General features: G+C 47.0%; 1 protein-coding gene and 1 long non-coding RNA gene across 6 annotated transcripts in view; one reads left to right on the top strand and one right to left on the bottom strand.

Annotated features, from left to right (window-relative positions):
* The window catches only part of LOC143370384 (uncharacterized), a 183,575-nt gene extending 162,946 nt beyond the window's left edge, over positions 1-20,629 (bottom strand). Inside the window, exon 1 of the long non-coding RNA XR_013085608.1 lies at positions 20,494-20,629. This is a non-coding gene — a long non-coding RNA (uncharacterized LOC143370384). The remainder of the gene's footprint in view (positions 1-20,493) is intronic.
* Sns (sticks and stones) overlaps positions 1-21,823 on the top strand; it is a 333,145-nt gene extending 311,322 nt beyond the window's left edge. The window contains exons 5-18 of one of the 5 annotated variants that reach the window (XM_076815426.1): positions 4,809-4,988; positions 5,474-5,764; positions 6,011-6,310; positions 6,711-6,847; positions 7,217-7,370; positions 7,621-7,923; positions 8,163-8,438; positions 8,624-8,914; positions 9,014-9,192; positions 9,842-10,262; positions 11,651-11,803; positions 12,366-12,493; positions 13,195-13,381; positions 13,889-21,823. In XM_076815426.1, coding sequence (XP_076671541.1) covers positions 4,809-4,988; positions 5,474-5,764; positions 6,011-6,310; positions 6,711-6,847; positions 7,217-7,370; positions 7,621-7,923; positions 8,163-8,438; positions 8,624-8,914; positions 9,014-9,192; positions 9,842-10,262; positions 11,651-11,803; positions 12,366-12,493; positions 13,195-13,381; positions 13,889-14,316 — 3,428 coding nt within the window. In that variant the 3' untranslated portion in view covers positions 14,317-21,823. The other 4 variants (XM_076815424.1, XM_076815428.1, XM_076815427.1 and 1 more) reach the window with 4 other exon arrangements.
* Positions 21,824-22,343: the final 520 nt, after the last annotated feature.

Below are 22,343 nucleotides of genomic sequence, written 5' to 3'. Positions count from 1 at the left end.
AGAGACGAGTGCCGCGGAAGCAGAAGTAATAGCCGCGGAGGGGGAAGGGGACCCATAATGGTTCGACGAGCAAAGGCCGGCGGCTGTCATCCACCGAAGGAAGCTGGACGATTGTACAAAATAATTAATGAATATGAAACAGACTTCGCGAGCCGGCCGGCTCGTTATCTTTATTTAAATCCCGCGGGACACGGACCATTCGTCGCGATTCAATCAACCCGAAGGATCTGTTTATCCCTCCGCTCATGGCCCTTCAGACACCGGGCAGCGTAACAACGCCGTGCGGGGGTGGAGTAAGAATCGAAAAGGTGGCATCACGGGGCACGTCGGCATCATCGATCCGCGATGTAACCGTCGGCCTATCCGATAATGCGAGTGCGAATGCGACGGCTCGTAAACTTGGTCGGAAGTGATTCCGTTTTACGAAGCACGGTCTGGTAAGATGACGATTCGCAGGGGCTAACTCCCTCCAGTAAAGTGACTTCGGGGGAGGATTTTTATTTCGACGCTGGGGAAACGAGATGCTTGGTGTTCCCGGCGTTAATTTGGAAGTCGCTTATGTTTCCCGTGACTCGTGCTGGTCGAAAAGGGAAACGTCTCCCCTCCCGAGCGCTGCAGCGTTGAGTAACAACGTTGAATCGCAGCGACAAAGGAGACCAGGGGTGCAATTGCGATTAATACTGTTTCAGGGACTATCTTTATCGCGACAGGCGTGCCTGAGGTACGAACGGAAAATGTTCGTGCGCAGGCCGTGCCCGGCCGCGGATAAAAGTTTCAGGGGGGCCGCGGCTGGAACGAGCACCGCCAGCCATAGTTACGACCCTGGAGATCATGAAACGTTAACTATGTTGGAGGAGCACGGAAAGAAGGGAATATGGGGCGGACACGGAGGGAAGTGCATTGCCGGAGCGGGTATAATGGAGCAACTAAGACACTCTATTAAGTTATTCTCTAGTGTGCCTTCGAAAAAACGGTGCACGGGCCAGAATGGCGGGCTGTTTAAATATTAACACGGGGCGGGAGAGTGATTCGAAGCGCGAGACAGGAGAGGGATCCCGCTGATGCCTTTTGCTGCTACGTTGAAACCGTCCTGTCGGACAAATGTGGGAGGCTCTAACGCTAAGTTTTTATCGCGAGGTGACTTTTGGGACGGTGAAAGGGAATGCTTCAGAAATTCTGTCGCCGGGACATGCAAATGCTCTGTCGCGTGGATGTTAGAGCCACTTGGGCGCGGTGAAAAGAGAGAGAGAGAGAGAGAAAGAGAGAGAGAGAAAGAGAGAGGGAGAAAGAAAAAAAAAGAAAACAGCGCGAGAAGTCTGAAAAGTTTTCGGGATAGGTAGCGAACAAGTGTCTCCGGGACGGTCCACAAAAGCAACTATTCCAGCGAGCGATGTAACGAGCGAGAAAGGGGAGGATGACACGGATCTTTTGGCCCGCAGGACATGTTCGTGTTCTTTGATAAATCCGGCAAAGCAAGTGGCCACTTTGACAAAAAACGTCCGGTGGAAGTCGAAGGGAAGTTTTAAGCGGCGCTGCGGAGCTGGGCCGCGACCCGAATTCCGTTCAGACTTTTGTTCCAGCGTGAACACCGCACGCGCGCCGCCAATCCCGCGGAACGGATTCGCCGGGGAAATGAATGCTGGATGGGAATTTGATACGTGCATCGCCATGCTGTTAATTCCCGCGTTTTACAGCTTTCATAATCCATGATCCATGAATTGGCTCGCGAAGGGTTATTACGTTCGCTTCGTTTAGGCGAATATGCAGTTTCGGTTTGCCACAGGCAGCGGGGGAAACTGGAGGGTGATACGGATAAGAGAACAAAGACGCTTCGGAGGTTTCGTAATTTAATCCTCCGATTTTGTAACGTGAGCACGTGATGTTACAGAAAATTGACAGTGATGATAGCGCACGTGATAAGATTTAATGGTGGAAAAGTCGAGAGTTGCATTCAAGTATAAAGGGCGATGTAACTTGGAATTATTCGTTTCCGCGCTCGCGAAGATTTTGTTAATCTAAGCAACTTTTAATAGAGCACAGTTTCCCAAATGCTGCACGCTCTGTGGAACACAATGATCGATCCATGCAGTTATACTGCGCGGACGAAGCAAAGTGCAGGCGAGCAAGTGGAACTATACCGTACCCGGTCAGACGTTATTCGCTGACCAACATCACTAGAACTATTGTATCACCCTATAACTTCTCATGCCTGCGCTATATTAAAAATTTCTTCGAGTAAAAGTTACTCGGCTTAGCAAGAACTTTCGAACGCACACAAATTAAGCGGTAATTCCATTTAGGAACCTTAAATTACTCCTCCCCTTACACCTGTAATAAAGTTCAACAGAAAACGTCTATCGACAGCGTTATGCATTCTCCAGCAACATTTTACTATCAATTTTAGCCAGTCTACGTAATATTATTAAATTTTCAAAACAACTGCAATCCCTGTAACTTATTCCAACGCGGGCATATTAATTTCTTTCACCGAATCACAAGAGGGCTAAGAATCTCTCTCTCTCTCTTCCTCTAGAGAACTTGTTATCTCGCTAAACATGATAAGATGTCAGAGGCGGAGTTGCCTCGTAAGAAGAGAACACGTATAATAATTGTGTGGGAACAAGGACACCGGAATTCGACAAATATTCGCTCGCGAAATAATCGCGAGATAACAAGATTCTTGCATTTCGCTGTATTACAGCCGAGAGAGCTGGCTGGCTGGCTGATTTATTAACAAGGGGAATTAAGGGAAGAGGGGTGAGCGAAAACGTTGTTATACACGTAGCAGGGGAAATTATTTCGTCCCGGCAGAACGGAAAATAATTTTCGCGAGAAGAAAATTGGCCGGGAACGAAACGCGTTATTCCTATCACCCGGCAGTGGAATGGGATTCCTTGAAAAATTAAAAATCAACTTTCGTTGCGCAAATACGGGCCGGGAAATAGGAAATTCGGGATGTATTTGTTCCCTCTGTGCTTTCGTATCCAATCGGGCAACTGGAAATGGAATTTTTTTAACAGAAAGAATCAAAAACCCCGCCAAGGTCCCGCGTAACGCAAGTGAAAGGGGGATCCACGGTCAATTATATGAATTGTGTATGAATCAATCTGAACTATCTACTTTCGGTTCTGCGAAACCTCAGAGATTTTTAAATCTATACGAAGACAGTTAAATGTGCCTGTGACTTTCCAAATACAATTCGATTTATCATAGAATAAACGCCGTTCCTCGTCGAAACGAGTTGAAATTGTTTAAAAACCGTGTTTAACCAATTCTCCTCTCGTCTGCCGCTGGAAGCAGGCTGAACGCGCTTCTGGAATTGAAAGACGAATTCGAACGGCACGTTCACCGCGCATACTAGCCTGGTCCCAATCGGATTTCACACTTTGAAGCAAAATTTCGGTGGTTTACGACTAGTTTACAACTAAGTCTCCGGAGTTAGTCTACTTCTAACTGTGGGCACGCAAGTTTCCCGGCCCCTGTCGTTCGCACACGTCCCCAGCACGCCGAATCCCGACACTCATCGTTTTCTAAGTCAACACGAGCCTTTCCTAATTAATTCAAGTTTGATCCGTAATTATCGCAACAATTCCAGCTACCAGATTATCACACTCTCAGGAACAACGAATAGATTGCTACCCTTTCGCATTTACAATTTAAAACGACTGCCCGCGATATTTCAATATTAAAAGCTCCATTCGAAAAGAAACAATTACATTAAACGACGCCGGACATGAAACAAGTAATTCTCGATTAAACGTTGAAACACTGCGTGCGGCCGTGTTTTTCGAGGCAGCCATGTTCCACCGGCAGGGTCGTATTTTACAACGAGCCACGTAAAACATATAATTGAAATTCTCACCGCATTAATTAAATTCCCTTCCGAGTTTTTAACCTGCTTACGCGTTCACATGGATCGTGAACGAGAAATGGAATCCGACGATTTCATTGAATAGAAAGGGGGGATTGAGGGGGAAGAGCAAGCACATTGAGGGCGGGGGATTAGAAAGAGAAGTTATCGTAACGACTGATATCGATACGAAATGGAACGTGCAACGTCAATCACCGTGAGAAGTAAATCGATCGTACAAATCCGACGATCTTCTGATTGGTTTTCGCCCGTCCGCGGCCGCGTTTCCGCTTTAATGGCATCGGTAACTGACGTCGTTTGCGGAAGTCGCGACTTCTGGAATGAAATAAAGAGGCATCGGTGCTTCGGGTAAAAGCCTGTCCAGCCTTGTTTGACGATGATTTAACGGTTTAAGAACGGCGGCCGCCGACGGCGCTTTATTCGCGGGCGATCGGGAGCGCGAAGCTGAATAAATATCAGCGGAAACACGGCGATGTCACGGCCGTCGAACTTCTTTAATATAAATTTCCCGATATCGAGGGCGAGCGTCGTCGCGTGGCGAATATTTCTGCTCCCGTTGAAAAGCTGCCTCGGCGCTGATGAATTTTTCCCGCACCGATATTCTGTCAGCGGAGTAACGCGATTCCGTATGCGTCGCGTTGGAACTAATTAAAATAATAATGATGGGAAACCATTACTTTCCTGGCTCGCGAATTGGCAGATCTGTATAGAAAATTCCATGGATCGAATTGTTGGAGGAATATTTGATTCGCAGCCCCGGGGATTACCATGGAATTGGGAGTCAAGGATGTTCTGAATTAGTTTATTATGTTCTGGGTAATTCCAGTACTGTGGAAATGGGGTTGAAAGTGTGAAATGGGAATAACTCGATAGGTATAGATTTGCCATCGCTGCAAGTAGTAATTCTAACGCGTTCGCTTCTGCGCTGCTGTTTCAGACAAGGAACTGCAGAAGCCTGGAGAAAGTAAGAAGGAATTGCTGAAATATGACACCCACGGCTCCATCACCATCCTACCCACCGCGGATGACAACGACATGGACTACGCGTGCGAGGCCAAGCACCCTGCGATACCCATCCTTATACCTTTAAGGGCCACTATCAAGCTTTCTGTTTTTTGTAAGTACCACACTCCCCAAATCCTTCCTGAGTCGGTGTTTGTGTTAAAGAAGAAGTAAGTGTTTGTGAAACACAAAATCACAAGTTAATCGTCCTTCAAACTTGTCTTCTTCCAAGCAGAGTCATTTGAATAGTAGGAACTCAAGGAAAAATACAACTCTGAATCCAACATCAATCACCTGCATTGTCCTACAATAATTATTAAGCAGCCGCTATCTCCGCCGCGCGTCGCCGAGCATTTGCTTAGCTGTCAATCACTGCAATTACAACCGGCTTGTGTAACTGTTGATTACGACATCTTGGTTGAGCTGCATTAATTAGCTGTCACGCGACAATCCGCCAGTATTAATTCCGCTGCATCGTGTTACCCGCCTCCTCCACCCCTGTCATGGAACTTTTATTAAGAAACTTTTTCCATTACTAGAGGAACAGAGGTGTCAGGGTTTCGCGGCTGCTCAAGGCTCGCATGATTGAATAATTTCCAGACCCCCCTGGCGAGCCGTACATCGAGGGATACACCGAAGGGGAGACAGTGAAACGTGGACAGCAGCTCGAGCTGACTTGCCGATCGCGGGGCGGAAATCCGCCCGCGAAGATCGTCTGGTACAGGAACAACGAGCAGGTCACCACGGAGTACCGCTCCGAGGGCAGCTTCTCCGAGAGCGTGCTGTCTATCATCGCGAAAGCGCAGGATAACAACGCGAGGTACAGGTGCGAGGTGTCCAACATCATGAGCGTGGATCCCATGAAGCTTCACGTCGATCTGACTGTACTTTGTGAGTACTACTTTCGCTTCGACACGATCCTTCGATTTTAATGTTTCTCTGGTAGAAAATCAAATTCAGTGACTCTTAGCAGAGACTCTCGTTGCTTTAATAGGCAGTGATATATAAGTAATCTGAATTCTATTTGAAATTTTTACCCCCGCGTTCACTCCAGTTGTGCCCAAAGTTCCAAGAAAGAGAAGCTATCAGGGAAGTTGAATGGAAATGAAAGTTAAACGAAACTATTATTGCTTGCAGTCGCTCCGTCAGGGGTGACGATCACCGGTCCGACAGAGGCGAAGGCCGACGAGCAAGTGGTGATCACCTGCACGACGGAGAACTCGAACCCGCCGGCGGACATAAAGTGGACGGTGGACGGACACAATTTCGAAAGTAACGCCTCGAGGACGGAGCCGGCGCCCCAGGGTGGATGGATCACGTCGTCGAACGTGACGTTCAACATCAATCGGATCAGCCGCAGCATCGTCGTCATCTGCGACGCATCGAACGTCAAGCTAACGGAGAACGTCGTGAGGACGCACACCATCAACGTGATCTGTGAGTACACGCCAGCCAATTAGCCGACTAAACGCGATTGTAAGCGTAATCCTGGGCCACGATCTGCACCATGGGCCGGGATTAATATGAAACTAATCCCGAGCGAGCTTCAGACTTTGCACGGCTCCTGTATCGTGTCGGCTCGCCCCCCGGATCCTGTGAATTTCGATCCAACTGCGAATATACCAATGCAGTCTGGGTGGAATTCCAGTTCGCGTCTGAATTAATTTTGCCTCCGGTCGAACGATGCTCCAGCACGCGATTCGACTTTCGAGCTTGGTCCACCACCTTCGTTCCTCCCCATTGCTCTTTTATTCGGAGAACTGCATTTTTACCGTCCCGCCATCGATTTGCCGCGATGCTCATGGGGATTCGATCCGTTCTTTTTCCGCTCGCTCAGATCCACCGTCGAAGCTCAGCATCACCGGCTACGAGGAAGGGAAGACGATTGATGCCGGCACGGTCCTGAAATTGATGTGCACTGCCACCTCAGGAAACCCGCTGGCCACTTTGTCTTGGTACAAGAACGACAGGACGGTGAGCGAATCAGCACTGCCTTTTACGATCGTCCAGATTCGAGGTTGGATTGACGAACCGCTGTTAATATATTGTCAAAATTCACTTCTGCCAGACTCTGAGCTCTCGGGATCGCTACCGAGCGCTGGAGGCTGAGCTTGGCAAGGACTTAAACGCTCGGATTAAATGCTCCTCTTTGAGGTGTTAGAGTCGGGAAGCAATTGGGCCGCCAGCTCGAGATGAAATAGTACAGTCGCAGGATTAGGCCCCCCTATGATCCGCCAAGCAGATTTACATCTGAAATATCGCGTTTCCTGCGGTCGCATCCCGCCAACCGTTTTTCTCCCCCCTGCTTCGTTATCGACTTTAACGACGCACCATCTGTTTCAGGTGACAGGGAACACGAGAACACGAGACCACGCGGTTTCCAGCGAGCTGACGATGCTCGTGAACGCGTCCGACAATAACGCCCGAATTCGATGCGAGGCGGCGAATTCGGCCACCGAAATTCCTCTGATCAAGTTTCTCGCCCTGAAAGTCAACTGTAAGACCCGACACACGGCACATATTTACGCAGCAACCCCTCCCCCTCTATTAATCCCTCGGAATCCCACTTATTCACACGTGAATCCAGCAGAGAACTTTGGGACAGTTCAATTCATTTAGCTCCGTGACTCCAAAGGGTTAAATTAACTCCATCTTCCTCTGCCATTCTCGCACCCCCTGTTTCTTCCGAGAAATCGCCCCTGGTATAACGTATGGGGTGTAATCGATTGGCGACGTTTCTGTCACAGTTCCACCTGACAAAGTCAAGATCACCAGAGAGCCCCAGGATCTGCGCTCCGGCAAGGAGGGCCGTATCATTTGCGAATCGAGCAGTAGCAACCCAGCGGCTGAGATGTCGTGGTGGAAGGGTGGGATCTCCGTGCAGGGGACAAAAAACGGCACTAAGCCGGGCTTACACGGTGGATTTCTGGCATTCGTCGAGCTCACGTTGGACGTGACGGAAGAGATGAACGGGGAGGTGTACACGTGCCAGGCGAGGAACACTCAGATGGAGAGGTCCATCCACGATGCTACTACCCTCGACGTGTTGTGTGAGTATTGCGGCTTTATTAGAGAAAAGTGCGTGGCTGGCGAAAGTTTCATAGAGTGTCGGTTGTTTAACTTATTCAACCGGCAATGAGAGTTCGGTAGCGGTTTTGCACGCTAAGAGGAAGACCGCCAGGATGAAGCATGAATGCGATATAAATTGAGTATCTCAGAGGCAAGAGTCTATCGATTCCTTTTCTAAAGAAACCTGCGGCCCGATTGAAGAATTGCTTCTGGTTCGCAGACAAGCCGATATTCTCCTCGATAGAACCCCACGAATTAATCGGAATGGAAGGTGAGCCGTTCGTCGTTTCCGTCACCGCCATGGGGAACCCCAACGACATAAAATACACGTGGACCAGGGACAGCTTGCCGTTGGTCAGCAGCAGCAGACGGATATCCGTTCGCAGCTCCACGCTGAACATCACGAAACTGGATCGCCACGATGCTGGCACCTACACCTGCGAAGCGACCAACGACGAGGGAACGACGTTCTATCAGCTAAATTTAACCGTTCAATGTGAGTGCAATCTGTTCTACGCGATCCTCCTCTAATCTTGAATGGGATCACAGAAGTTCGAGGGAACGGCTTCCTAATGGCATATTCGCGGCATTTATAGAGTGCGACGTGAATCTACATCTTTCGTAGAACGTTCGAATGATCGAAGTTGAATCATGTTGAATTTTCGACTGTGTGCTTTGCAGACGCCGCGAAAATCAAACAGACCTCTGAATCGGGGATAGTGTATCCGCCAGGAATCGAGGCGAAATTGTTCTGCGAAGTGGATGGCAGCCCCATAGGAGACGAATACGTCACATGGCAGAAAGTTGGCTCGAACTCGGAGCTCTCCGGGCGGTATTCCACCTCTTTTATCGACAAGACTTCTTATCTGCACATCGAGAATCCCGATCAAGAGGATGTCGGGGAGTATCAGTGCAAAGTCAACAACGGGATCGGGAACGTCACCTCTGAGCCTATTCTCTTCGTCACAAATTGTACGTGTAGTTGCCAATCGATACAGCTCCTTCGTGGATGGCAATTTAAACGTCACAAGGTTTCGCATAGGTTGTTAACGATTCATCTTATTGCTACAGTTAAGCCGCAAATGATGAACACGCCGCTGACGAGGAGAGCAGCAGCGAACAAAGGGATAAACGTGCAGCTGTTTTGCAAAGCTCGAGGCTCTCCGCTACCACGATTCGCGTGGACCTTCAACGGGAAAACCCTGTTACCGAACGTCACGGAGCACAAATACAGCATCACGCACACAGATGTGAGATTTTTCTTAGCTCATTCTTACGCTTACAAGCGACTCTTTAACACCGATCAATGCATAGTGTGGTATACATAGTTGATTCTTGGCTTTTTCACATAGCAAATGTTTGACAATTTCTTGCATTTCATGCTCCAATATCGTATTGAATATTAAAGTAGTCTATTTGCTGGTGGCATCCTCGTAACTCATCTCGAAGCACTTCAAACGCCCCTACAACGTGAACTACTGATATGTCTGACCATATACAGACTATTCTACTTGCTTGTCTCGTCTTGTATAGAAATAATTCGCTAAGAAGGCCCAATAAAACATTTTTCCCGCTCTTCGCCCTCTATTTTTCCATCCCCATTTGACCCCCACCGTAAACTACAATTCTTTGAGAATAGCTACTCAGAAAATCACACGAAAGTTAATCCATCACAAGCACACCTCAAGTCCTTTTATCCTCAGCAATAAAATATTCTTTATCCCTGAAAACAAGAATTTCTCTCTCTGCCAGAAATCCAACGCAAGTACCTAAAGCTCCAAGATTGCCCCATCCAGCGCACCACTGGAAGTCCTCGTTTTGTCGGCCGACAGACGGACAAAAATCGATCGCACCGTCTTGCAGCCTGCTTATCGAGCCCCTCTTCTTCTCTTTTTACAGTTAAGCGAGTTAATTTCCGAGTCGACGCTAACCATTTTCCGCGTGACGTCCCACGACTATGGAAAGTACGAGTGCCGGGCGATGAACAAGATGGGACACTCGACGGACATCATACACTTGGATGTCACGTCGCCGCCCGACAAGCCCACCGACCTGGAGGTCTACAACGTCACCCACGACTCCGTCACCCTGATGTGGAAAAGAGGATTCGACGGAGGCCTACCTACCTCCTATCAAATACGTTGGCGGGAGGCCCTCGACTACGAGGATCGATACCACTATCTGGACGTCTCCCCTGGAGAATATAAAACCACGATCATGGGGCTATCTCTGGGAACGTATTACGTGTTCAGCGTAAAGGCCATCAACGAGAAGGGGGACAGTGGCTTCCTGCCCGACCTTGTCAAAGTCCAGACGCTACGTAAGTCCTCGTGTCCAGCTCGGAGTAACGTAACGCTGTGTGCCGTAACGATGATGCTTTCTAGAGCGATGCGTACAGTGGTGGTCGAAAGAAACATTGAAATTTATATTCTTACGTGTCTGCGTAATAAATTAAAGTTTACGTAGTATCTTGATAGCAGTGATCTGCTCTGTGTAATCATTTTAAGATACGAGGCACTGAGAAACAAAAACGAACTAAGCAGCCAGCATTTTTTGCAAAATTGAGTTAGTAGCATTAATGCTTTCCAATAGGCTGTACTAATCATATAGAAGAGGAAATATTTTTTATGTTTTTTTTTCAATCTTCGACGGCTTAAATTCTCTTCTGACCACTGCTGTAGCACCCTGCCACTCTTAGTATACCATTTCGCTCTAACACGTCTAACTGAATCGTATTTCCGACAACGGGGTAAACGTTCACTAACCATATAGAGATTGAAACGAATCCTTTGAAGATCCAGAGATACGTATTTTATTTGTCATCTGGATCGACGACAGGAAAATCGTTACGTTTTTGACAGTGGGTAGTGCGGTTTGGGAGGTAGTAATGATTTTTCTGTAGTCGATCCTAGCTGATTCATATCTGGACCGTGATTAGTAGTAGCCAGCTTGTAGGATAAGATGAGTAACCGACATGCTACATGCTTTTATAATGAAATGCTGAAAGACTCTGTGGCTGGTGTTTGAATGGTGGGACTCAGTTTAGGGTTGGATTTAACGACGAGGGTCATAAAGTATACATGAGCGAATGACTTGTATGGCCTTACGTCTGGTGAAGGTCGATTTGCTTGTATTTACATCGAATACTCGAAATGCCCCCCTTGCGTCTCGACGCAAGTGGCATTTTAATTCTATAGAGTATGGATTGTACACTTTGAAGCTAAATTCAACCCTAAAGTTTCATCTTACTAGAAGGAAACACCCCTTGCAAAAATACGTTAAACGGAATCCTACATATACTATTTAATCCACGGTGACATCCACGATAGGAAACCAATAAAATTGTAGAATCTGCAATCGAGTCACGTCACATTTACGCTTTAGTCGCCGGGTCGCGGCCTCTTGTTGCCAAATTCGAAGCATCCAACGAGACATTTTAATATCGAGTGACCGTCTATGAACAATCGAACGCGGAATATGCCGGGTCCGACTATTGTAACGTAAACTGGCCGTTTAATCGTATGCCTGATGACAGAGCTAAACGAAAGATTACCATTGCTGATGGACTTAGACGCGCTAATGAGATCTCGGCCGTGCTAGAGCGTTTAACGATCGATCGGCGTGCGCTAAATGTACAACTAACAATTAGTGGACTGTGTCGTTGCATGAATAACAATTCGGTGATGGGGGCGTTGGCTTGGCTTACAGGGGAGGCACCACCTACAGACGTGACATCCAGCGAGATTAATTCTTCCTACATCATCGTCATTATCATCACTGTTTTCGCCTCTGTTTGCCTACTCATTGCTGCGCCCATAGTCTTTGCTACATTAAAATCGAAAAAGAAGGCCCAACGCTCCGGTAAATATGATCACTCTCATATGTATGTCTTTTCTGCTTATTTTCCATAGGGCCGAATAACGCGGATAGCCAGCCAGACGTGCTCCTGGAAAAGGGGGATTTTACAATGAATTATATCTATACGTTTGCAGCAACCTCCCTCATCTTTTTTATCATTAATATCCTCATCGTCGTGTTGTGGTACATTATGAGAAAGCGAAATAAAGATCGTAAGTTGCTACTTTATGAAGAGTAGAGGGGCGAATGCGTTCGCTTCGTTGATAAAGTTGATAAAGAAATGAAAAGAAAAGACGCTCTTTATGATCGATTAACCCTCGCCTGACGGATACAGGCTTAGAGTATATTTATATGCCCTAAGGATGCAGGGCTCATTTAGATCCTATCCGTTCTGGCAGAAAGATAACGATTTCAGATTCTGATGATTTTGATATCAAATTTGAATTAAGTGTAAGAATGGATGCGTAGCTGGAGTATCCGTCGTCCAAGGGTTAATAGACAGCCGTAGAAGGAGGAAGTCTATCCAATACTAATCGTGTGCTTTCTCTTCTTCCCTTTGCCACAGGAATTAACAAATCCCAGACAGCGGATATGTACGCACCATCCACAGTGAATGGAGACACCATGACCGGTGAATTAAGTTCGGTTTCGGACGAGAAGAGCGACGTTAACTTCGACACTAACGATTACGTGGTCAGTGCGATCAGTCAGTATGTTCTTAGTAACAAGTAATGCCGGAGGGTAGGTTTGAGTTCTATTAACACATTTCTGTTCCGTTTTGCTTTTTCGTTTCGGTACCCCCTACCGCATCTTCGCCTCGATTGGATCTTCGCCGAAGAATCGCGACTCGAACCCTCTCGCTTCTTCTATTTCTCTTGCATCATGTCTATCCTTCTCTACGTTATGCACTCCACGGTTATGCGGTAACAGAGTCCCTTCGGAGCTTGGTCGATAATACACTCTTCTGAATACAAGTTCTGTTCGCGATACGTTTTTTCTCTTTCCTTTTTTTTTTCAATATCCTTATACTCAAACAAATCTTACTTCGTTTCTTGCAGTATCCCTTAAGCCTTAAGTGTAGGCAGGTTTTGGGGCGGATGTTTAGAGCTAGTTCCCATGCACGTATACACACACACATACACACATCGAGAACTCTCGTAATGTATCAGAATGATGAGATTTAATGTCGAAATAGAACTGTCGCTTCCGTGCATGCCGACATCTGGTAACGTAACTTCATACTGATACGCTACGAATGTCGGGAGCGCGATGCTCCTCGTCACTATCTGATTCGCTGATCTGCGTTTTAATGATAACGATAGATAACGTTGCGGGTTTGCCGCGCCGGTGTCCTTTGATTTAACGAAGTGATTTCTCTCTATGTGACGCAACAGGACGAGGGCCGAAAGACAGCAGCTAGCACGTATTTAATAGATCAAACTATGCAAGATTTTGGGAAAGGGAACTTGGAGATGCAGGTGCATCATCAGGGGACACTTGGTCGTCGTGGCAACCACATTCAGCCGCCTATGAGCATGGACTCGCCGCCGCAGCGAACGACAGCCAGTGGGACGCTTTCCGGTATGTCGTCTGTAGTATTTCACGAGATAGTTGGGTGCAGCTTTCTTGTGCAAAATCTTATTCCAAGCCACGTTAGGCCTGGGGAATCAGGGTGTGTCAGTAGCTTAAATAACTCGCTCGAATCGAAGAGATTCCCAGCTCCCAGAATCTATGGCTACCTAGACTAGTTCAATTGAAATGAAGTACCATCCCAGAAAACATACTGACCACCTGCCAGATTCAATCTTACTCCCTCTATCTACCACAGAAACAACCAATTTGATCAGCCGCAAGCTGTAAGTCGTGCTCCAGCTAAGAGCCTCAGACAAACACAAAATGAAACAGCAACCAGTCACAAGATACCCACCACCACACCAGCCTCCATTCAGACTCTCTACTAAAAGCAGCTGCAACTCTTCTAAAAAAGACCCCCCACGACTTATATACGTTAAGACGCCCCCAACTATCGTCAGCTCGCTTGAACCTCGAAACTAGTAACGAAGGTATTCCTCCTCCACCCAATTGCAGTATCGAAGTCAAGCTACATCGGCAACCCGAGCCCAGCGCCGCCGAGCGACGTCAACTTCTACAGCGTGGAGATCGACAACGGCCGTTACATGGGGTACGAGACGAACCACAGCCCCATACCAGTGGTAGGCGAGCCGGGATCGGGCTCCTACTACCCGTCCATGAGTCCCACGGGGCACATGGTCCCGGGCCACGTGATCAGCGGAACGGGAACGCTGACGCGCAGCAGGACCCTGCCGCGCCCCGTCCCGCCGCCGGACGTCACCGTGATGACCGCCGGCTCAAAGTCACCGATACCACCCTCGGTGCCGCCGCCGCCGACCACGTTCGCCCGTTCCGTGTCCAACAACGCGCACACCCACGGCCACCCGCTGTCCACGTTCACGCCGACGCCGGCCTATTCCGACATCGACGGGCATCTTGTCTGAGGCTCACCGATCTTCGGCCCCAGTTCGGTGCGCGGCAAGTACCGCGCCGTACCGAGGGACGAGGCTGTCACCGTTACGGAAAGAACCACCCGGCTCTAATCGCGAACCCGTGGCTTCGCCGTCGAACGGTTCGCCGATCGATCGTGTGCACACGAAGATGGACGCTACTGGCGACCCAAAGTTGGTGGGAGTTCGGTGTGGGTGCGTCGACGACCATTTAACACCCCCAAACCCCCATTTGAACACGAAAGAAAGTAAGAAGCATGTAAATACCAGAGATGATCACCGTACCGCCTGTGTGTACGGTCTATTAACGTAATTTTTAATAAGCACGCAATCGGTGCAATCGTTACGACGTGGAAATGCATTCCTTCGGCTGGTTGTTTTGTTGGTTTTCGTTGGTCCCCGCGGGGAAGCTATACCACGGCGCGCTTTATCTGGGTAGTTACGTTTCCGCATATCACGCGTGCTTGAAGAATCGATCGACCGACCGAGTGAGACCGTGCGTCGGGTGGAACATCCTCGTGACGCTTGCTCAAAATCAGTTTACGTTGCACGCGCGTGCTGGGCTGCTATCGTGACGACTTCATAGTGGGACGGGGTGCCGTTACGCGGCTGGTTCACGTCCACGTGCGCCTGGTGTTCGCAACCTCGCTTGGTACAGAGCACGGAGGTATGGTATGGATTTCATCATCACATTATGCCTTAACTATTCTTATCTCGAGGACAAGTTACTTATAGTTTGCACCGTATGCCGATCAACTCGCGCAGTCCAACGGCGAAACGATGGACGGAAAGTGTAGACAGGAAGGGAATCAACGATAGGATACTCTTGCGGACTCGAGCGATCGAAGTTTCGGAAACGGTTGTATTTAATTATACCTCGTTGGCGCGTAGCTAAATCAATTACGTTCGTGCTCGGGAGCCTGCCGGTGCGGCGCCTCGCGATCACTGGCGCACCTTTTTCAAATCAATCTCGATTCAATGATCGCCGTGAAGTCGCACGATCGCGTGTTTTCTTCGTTTCGTGAATACGTAAGACCGTCCATGGTTACGTTTGAGATTGGTCTATCAGAACGGTCAGTCCAGGCAATGGGCGGACGTCTTGTTTGAAATTGCGACGGGAGCGAGACAATCGTTTTACACAGGGAAACAGTTGGCGACGTTTGTAATCGGTAGCGGTCCGACTGATTCCCTTAGCCCCTTTCCCCCCCAATCTTGCTCATTACACGACGCGCTCTCGGTTAGATCGAACGAGTCTTAACTTTTTGGAACCGTGTAGACGTTCTTCCAGAGGAGAGGACAAGCCCAATCGTGACGCTTGGCGAATCGAGACGAACTCGAGGAGGTCGATAGGTAGTAAATGATGGTAGACGATGTTTAGATAAGATAAATGCTCACGGAACGCCAAGAGACGCGGAAGTCACACCTGTGTCGCTCTTCCCGAGCTCAGGAGCTTTGGAACAGTGGCAGATCGAGGGAATAGGCGCGATTAGCCGCGCTTTTCGCGGATTTCTGAAGTTATGGAGATTCCAGCGTTCCTTCCGCAAACGCCAGTTTTCAAGAATAGACGACTCGAAAGTTACAGGCACTACTTAGAATCATTTTTTTTTATACGAGCCTTGCTCTATGCCATGGAAAATACGTGCAGGATGTTGGAATTATTATAGCTCAGCATTTCCCTCGTAAAAGAAGGGTGTAGGAAGAAGATAAAAGAGGGTGAACTTTTGCTATGTTTTATAAGGATTAGGTTTGCACAAAATTTGTAATAAATTTCGAATTAATGCGTATGAAGACAGTCATTAACCGAAATCAGAAGTGGAAATTGATAAAGATGAATCGTTGAACTTCTTTCAGATTTAATGTCATTGAATTTAATTCGAAACAGAAGCTACGATCAACTTTATAAATGGAAATTTAAATGCAATTCCACTCACATACGACCAAGAAAGAATTAAACCCTCTTCGTCCATCTACCTTTCTCTTGCACCATTCATTTACAATGGATCTGCTGAACAACAGTAATACAACCACCCTGTACACGACTAGATACGAACGACAACGTATCCCCATTTTCATATCGTGACCATTTCTTTTTTTCTCTAATATTCGTTGACTGGTGACTTTTTTATTGACACTTTACTTTGCGGACGTGAATTTTTAAACGTACGTAGAGAGCACAGTTTTTCACTGCCGAGTCCTGAAGTCAATACTACCTACAATGTAATTGACCCCACTCATAGCGTGCGCGTATAGAAACGCGTTTTATCTTTCACACGGCGAGGGACATTTTCGACGGAGAGCGGGCAAATTGAACTTTCCGTTCCACCAAAGGAAAGCCATTGATGTTTCGCCAAGTGGCTACGAAATTTCGGTTACAGAGCCTTCTGCGTCGCAACGTGCAGAGCACAATGGCGAGCGACGAACATCCGTGGCTTTAACAGCCAACTGATAAGGTGAACCGTTTTCACGTGACGTCCAAGGGGTGCTGATTTTGTTCCCCTCTCCCCAATCTTTTTAGTAGCGTTCGCGAATAGTTTGGATCGCCTCGGTTACCGAAATGGGCACACAACGTAACGAACGAACCGCCCATTCGATATTTCTAGCAGAACCCGCGGTACAGGTGGTGATATTTATACGACTCGATCTGAACGTTGCCAAATATTTGCAAATATCATCGAGCTACGGTTTAAACGATGGTGTTTGCGAAATAGTTGATAAGTAGCACCCTTTTCGTTATTGGCCGTTCGGGTGGCACACCGGAAGCGGTCGATAATTACCGACTGATAGAGAGGATTGTTTAATAAGTAACGGAAGTTCAACTACATTCACTTCACTGCCTGATTTTTATTCCTGTACCGCGGAAATTTTACACTCGATTGGCGGGCGAGATGATCATCATCGCGTGAAAGCCGTTGACTAATGAAACTTCGCTGAGCGTACAATTCCCGGGACACCCTGTGGCTTCGCGAAGCTCGTGCTACGTCCTACCCGAACGTGAGGCGAGAAAGAGGTACTGCGAAGTCGACGTAATCAGTGAGGGGAGTCTGCGCAGGTGGGGGTCGTAGGGCATGGAGAGATTAGACCGGAATGGAAGTAAAAGTGAGTGTCTTGGAGTAGTGATATCTCGAGGAAAGGAAAAAGACAATAGTACATAAGTTTAATTATACGAGTATGAGTTTAGTTAAGAGTAAAAGGAAAGCTATTCCCCTGGCACGGCCAAGTTAGAAGTCGCAGTCGCGTGGAGCGAGCCTTTCTGCGGGAAGCGGTTAAGGCGGGACGAGGGAACGGGCGTAGGTCAACTAAATGTTTATACATACATATATTTTTGCATTTATTTCCATTAAATTGATCACCCCCATGTAAATAGCGGGACACGTCTCAGCGTTTCACACACTCCGGAGGAAAATAAAAAGATACAAAAAACGAAACGTAATTAAAAATGGATCATATGAGGGTCTCACATTACCTAAGCTATAAATGAGATAATTGTATAGGGTTATTACGCTAGGCCACATATTATATCCGAGCGAGAGAAGAGCGAGGGGAGGAAAGACGTGGAGGGAAGGGAGAGGAGATTAATCCAGTTATCGGACGAGGCGACGTCTTTCCGTTTATCGAAAGCCTAAGTAGTCGATCATATATTTTTGAAAAACGATGGAAACGATACGAGGACGACCGCGTAAAGCTTGGCCTATCGGCGCGTAGAGGGGTGCAACGATCGCCGCCGACGAGAACTCGTAGGAATATCAACGTCGACGGGAAGTGTGCAAGGGTTTCGTTCGATTTCCACGTAAGATCACCTATCGATACGCGCCCAGTCTCTGAAAAGAACCTACTCTCCGCGCGAATCGCGGCACGAGGTGACGAATCAGAATTAGGGAACTGTTCAAGCCCGATGCTCTGTGTGCACGAAGAAAGGGAGATTACGTTGAGGAATTCGCCGCTTCTAATTTGGCTCGCGTGTATAGAAGGTTTAAGGGAGGAAGCACGTGATAAGTAGGATTGCTCTCAAGATACAAATAAAAGCGCGCCGTTCGCGGATCCACGCGCGTGCGCGGAGAAGGGCGCGTATGTTCCGAGCAATCGTACTTGTCGCAGGGGTCTCGTGACCGTCGAGCGTAGGTGAACCGCGCGGCAATAGCGATCGCGTTCATCATTGCTATTTTCACCCTTTGTTCTCCAGCGGTCGTCGATCGCACGCCGGTTCACCGCGCGAGAACCGATCGGGGACGCCGTCTGTTATATAGCCAGGAGTGGGAGGATTTTAAGTAAGCGCGGCGTTAGAAGGGGGCCGAGATGACGGTGTTGTTCGCGGGAGCCGACGCATGTATACTTTTCCGCGCCGCTGTCGTGTGTGTTTCATGCTTGGGGAAGCCGTTTGAAAGTTTTACGGATAACGTTTTTCGTAGCACGCGCTGATTGTTATTTCGATTGCAACCGTGGGAGGACACTGATTTGTTACGATAGATTCTACGAAGCTTAAATGGGAGGAAGAGGAAGAAGAAAAAAAAAAACGTGTATTGTTAACCGCTGCTGTTGTGTGTGGAGCCGCGACGTTCGGCTTAGACTGATGATTAAGGAGGCGACGAAGGAGGAGGAGAAGAAAAAAAAAAGATTCACGTATGCTCAATTAGAGAACATGTTTGCGCATAATTAAGAATTCTATTTACATATACATGTTTTATATTTGTAATTAATAACGAGGGGAAGAAAAATCATCTATACTTAAATATTACCTGATATTATTAGATTATGTAATCTCCAAAGTATTTGCTCATCAAAGTGCTAGGCATGTTAGACGGACCGATATTCGTCCAAAATGGTACCTTGGAGATGGACATACCATCTAACAGTACGATATTTCATATTTTACACAATAATTAATAATTCCGTTGATTATTCTAAGACATAGTCAATCCTAATTATACAATCATTAAGGATACGAGAGATGGGATAAATTAACGCGTTTTACATGTATATAATGTACATATACACTTAGATAGACACGAAGAAAATGAAATGCATAACGAATTATATCAAATTAAGAGGAGAGAACGATCGAGAGCTTTCGTAAATGGGTGAAACGTTCGTATATCACTTTTGATGTTTTTCCCCTTCGTGTACGCCCGCTCTTGTTTTCTCATTCTTTCCCCGGTTTTTTAAAAAACAGAAGGACAAACGTAAAAAAAAGTGCTGCCCGCCGAGATGAGAATGGCGCGTCGCGATCGCGATTACAATCGCCGGGCTCAGAGCCGAAGACTCGCGGATTTCTAAAATCGCCGAAAGTGACGTGACGAATTTTACCGTTAACGAACTTATCCGTTCCAAAATTACCATATTTGCACAAGAGGCGAAGACTGGCTTGAGCCGTTTAAATCGTTTTTTATGATACCCGAACGACTCGATTTTATATTCGATTGCGATTCCCCGTTCGACGGAACGGCACGCGAGTTTCTGTACCTCGACGATGGATTCTAGCGTTCTTTTGTCGACGACGGCGAGAAATCTCGCTTCCGAGGCGGAGAGACATCCGAACGAGAAGAAAAAAGCAAGAAAAAATTGACGAAACGTTCCGACTCGCATTAGGAAGCAATGTACAAAATTAACTGAACGAAGGTCGATCGGATGCTAAATCGCCTAAGAAATTTCGAAACGGATTTCTCGCCCGTCGGATATTCGTCGGTAATTTATCGTCGATATCGAGCCACGCGGGCGAACGATACACCGTGGAATCGTTAAGCGTATCATTGGATATATATATACATATATATATGTTGCTTCCGTTTGTGTGCCAACAAGAGAGAAAGAGAAACGAAGGGGTTCTCGGCGTATTAAACATATTCGAGGTTATGTACTGTTACGCCACGGCCGACACGTTTCTTGCCGATCAGAATTTTACCGGCGAAATGTAATTCTTTGGAGCAATCAATCGCTGTTCTTAAGTACAACCGACGAATACCGAGGCGGTGTAAAGAAGCTCTCCATTGAGGAACGAGGAAGCGACGATAGAACGAGCATGAGTGCGAGAGAGAGAGAAAAAGAGTGGAAGAGAACGAGCGTGTAATATAAACTAAGGATACCAGCAACTGGTACGCATTAATTACTTGTATATATACATAGTATTTTTACATTCTAATTCTAAATTACATTTCCAATTCTAAATGGTATACTTACATTACTCTGTGAGCTTCGCTTGTCGTCTGTGTGATTCATCGATGACGTTTCCCGCGCTTCGTCGCCATGGAAACGACTGTAACCAAGGGAATCGTCTACGCTCGCGAACCCGGCGATGCTCGGCAGAACGTTGTGTAGCCCCTCTTGTGCTCGTCTCATCGCGCCCACCGCACAGAACTCAATAATTAACAGACACGCGCGCTAACACACACACGCACACACACACAGATACACGCAACACGCCTCGTGCCTTCATCGCAATTGCATTTTAATTAAAATTAGAATCGTCCAAGGTCTACGATCGCGCACGCGACGTTTTCTAAGCTCGACTATTCGCGCCGGAAGTGGCCGCCCGCCACCTGGCGGCGATACATCGCTCCGCGGTTCACAGCCACCGACATCCGCTTGCGTAGAGGGCGCACGTTAGAAACGTGCAGCATCCCGATCGATAGGATAGCGCGTCCCGACGGAACCCAAGGATCGCCAGGTTCGTGTCTCGATTAGATAGAAACTGCATTACCGATTAGCATTGTTCGCGGCATTACGGCTCGGACGTAGTAGGCGGATAGTCGCGTTCGAATTCCCGTGGCGCGATCCTGACTTGGTTTTAGTAGGAGAAAATGTACGGCCCGATTGTGCGCGCGCACGCGCCCTGTCGCGATCCACTTCGATGTTTATACGCGTAATTTAACTCATACTTGAACTGTGCTCATGTAGCCGACCCGATCGTGTTCCCTCGATACGATCGGTCACTGTACAGCGAGGAACGACGCTCACCCTACTATGTACTCGATGATCATGCCGTGGTTTTTAGCGGACAACCACACGTACGTAGCTCGACATCGCAGATACGTCTGCGCGTAAATATGATTTCCGTGGGGACTGCCAGAATCCGTTGCATCGACTTGTTGCTCCTTGGTTCACTGTTTATTTTTTATTTTTTTTTTTTATCGTTTCTTGTTTCTTTTTCTCTCTGTACACATAGAGACAGAGCGAAGCTCAACATACTAGTCCTTACTTTAAAACCAAAGTAAAGAGAAGAAAACAACATTGTGTAGCTTTTAAGAATCTCCCATTACGTATTCACACCTGTGTGTCTATACAGAGGACATAATTATAATTAATAATTCAATCATCGTAATTAGGTAAAGGACTAACCGATAAGCGAATAGATAAAAGGAATAAGCCACTCGTTAAGTGTATCGTTTTATTTCCCGTTCGTTTTCTACGATTAACATTTTATCTAGCAACTTTTGTCGGCTAGGAGTGTAAATTCTGTATCTGTACATTGTTTTCCTATCTCAACTATTAAAAGTGATCGTCAACTAAGCGCCGCCGCTGTTTCATTCTACCATGGAGCGTCCTCTTCGTCCAAGATTGGTAGGTAATCGTGGCAATGTGTCCTTTTTATCTTCGGGTAAAATTCTTGTTCAGTATTTATTAATGATACCGTGCGTGGCCAAATTATTATACTCAAACAAGAAGGTTTGAGATTATAAAAATATTTTTAAAAAACGCATTTTAACGCTTGAAGTTTTTTAATCAAGGACTCAATTTTTTTTCATCCATTATGATACTGTTTTATCAAACTGAAGCACGGGAACGAAGTTTCAGAAATTTTTGCCTAGTTTGAACGTATGCACGGGCCAAAAAATTTTTTTTCTCGGTATATCCAACAAAGGGTTCTTATAGAGCAAACATTTCTCTTTAATTTAGTTTCTTTGGTTTTGTTTTATGATTTTTATTGACTGCGTTATTCGCGATCAAAGAGAAAAAGGTACTTTTCACTTTGAACACCTATAACTTGCGAACTCATGATCGTAGACAAATTTTCATGAGTGTTTTGGAAA

The sequence above is a fragment of the Andrena cerasifolii genome, chromosome 6 (assembly GCF_050908995.1).
Source record: "Andrena cerasifolii isolate SP2316 chromosome 6, iyAndCera1_principal, whole genome shotgun sequence".
NCBI lineage: Eukaryota > Metazoa > Arthropoda > Insecta > Hymenoptera > Andrenidae > Andrena > Andrena cerasifolii.
The sequence above is the reverse complement of the archived record's forward strand: the minus strand, read 5'-3'. Positions and strand labels throughout refer to the sequence as shown.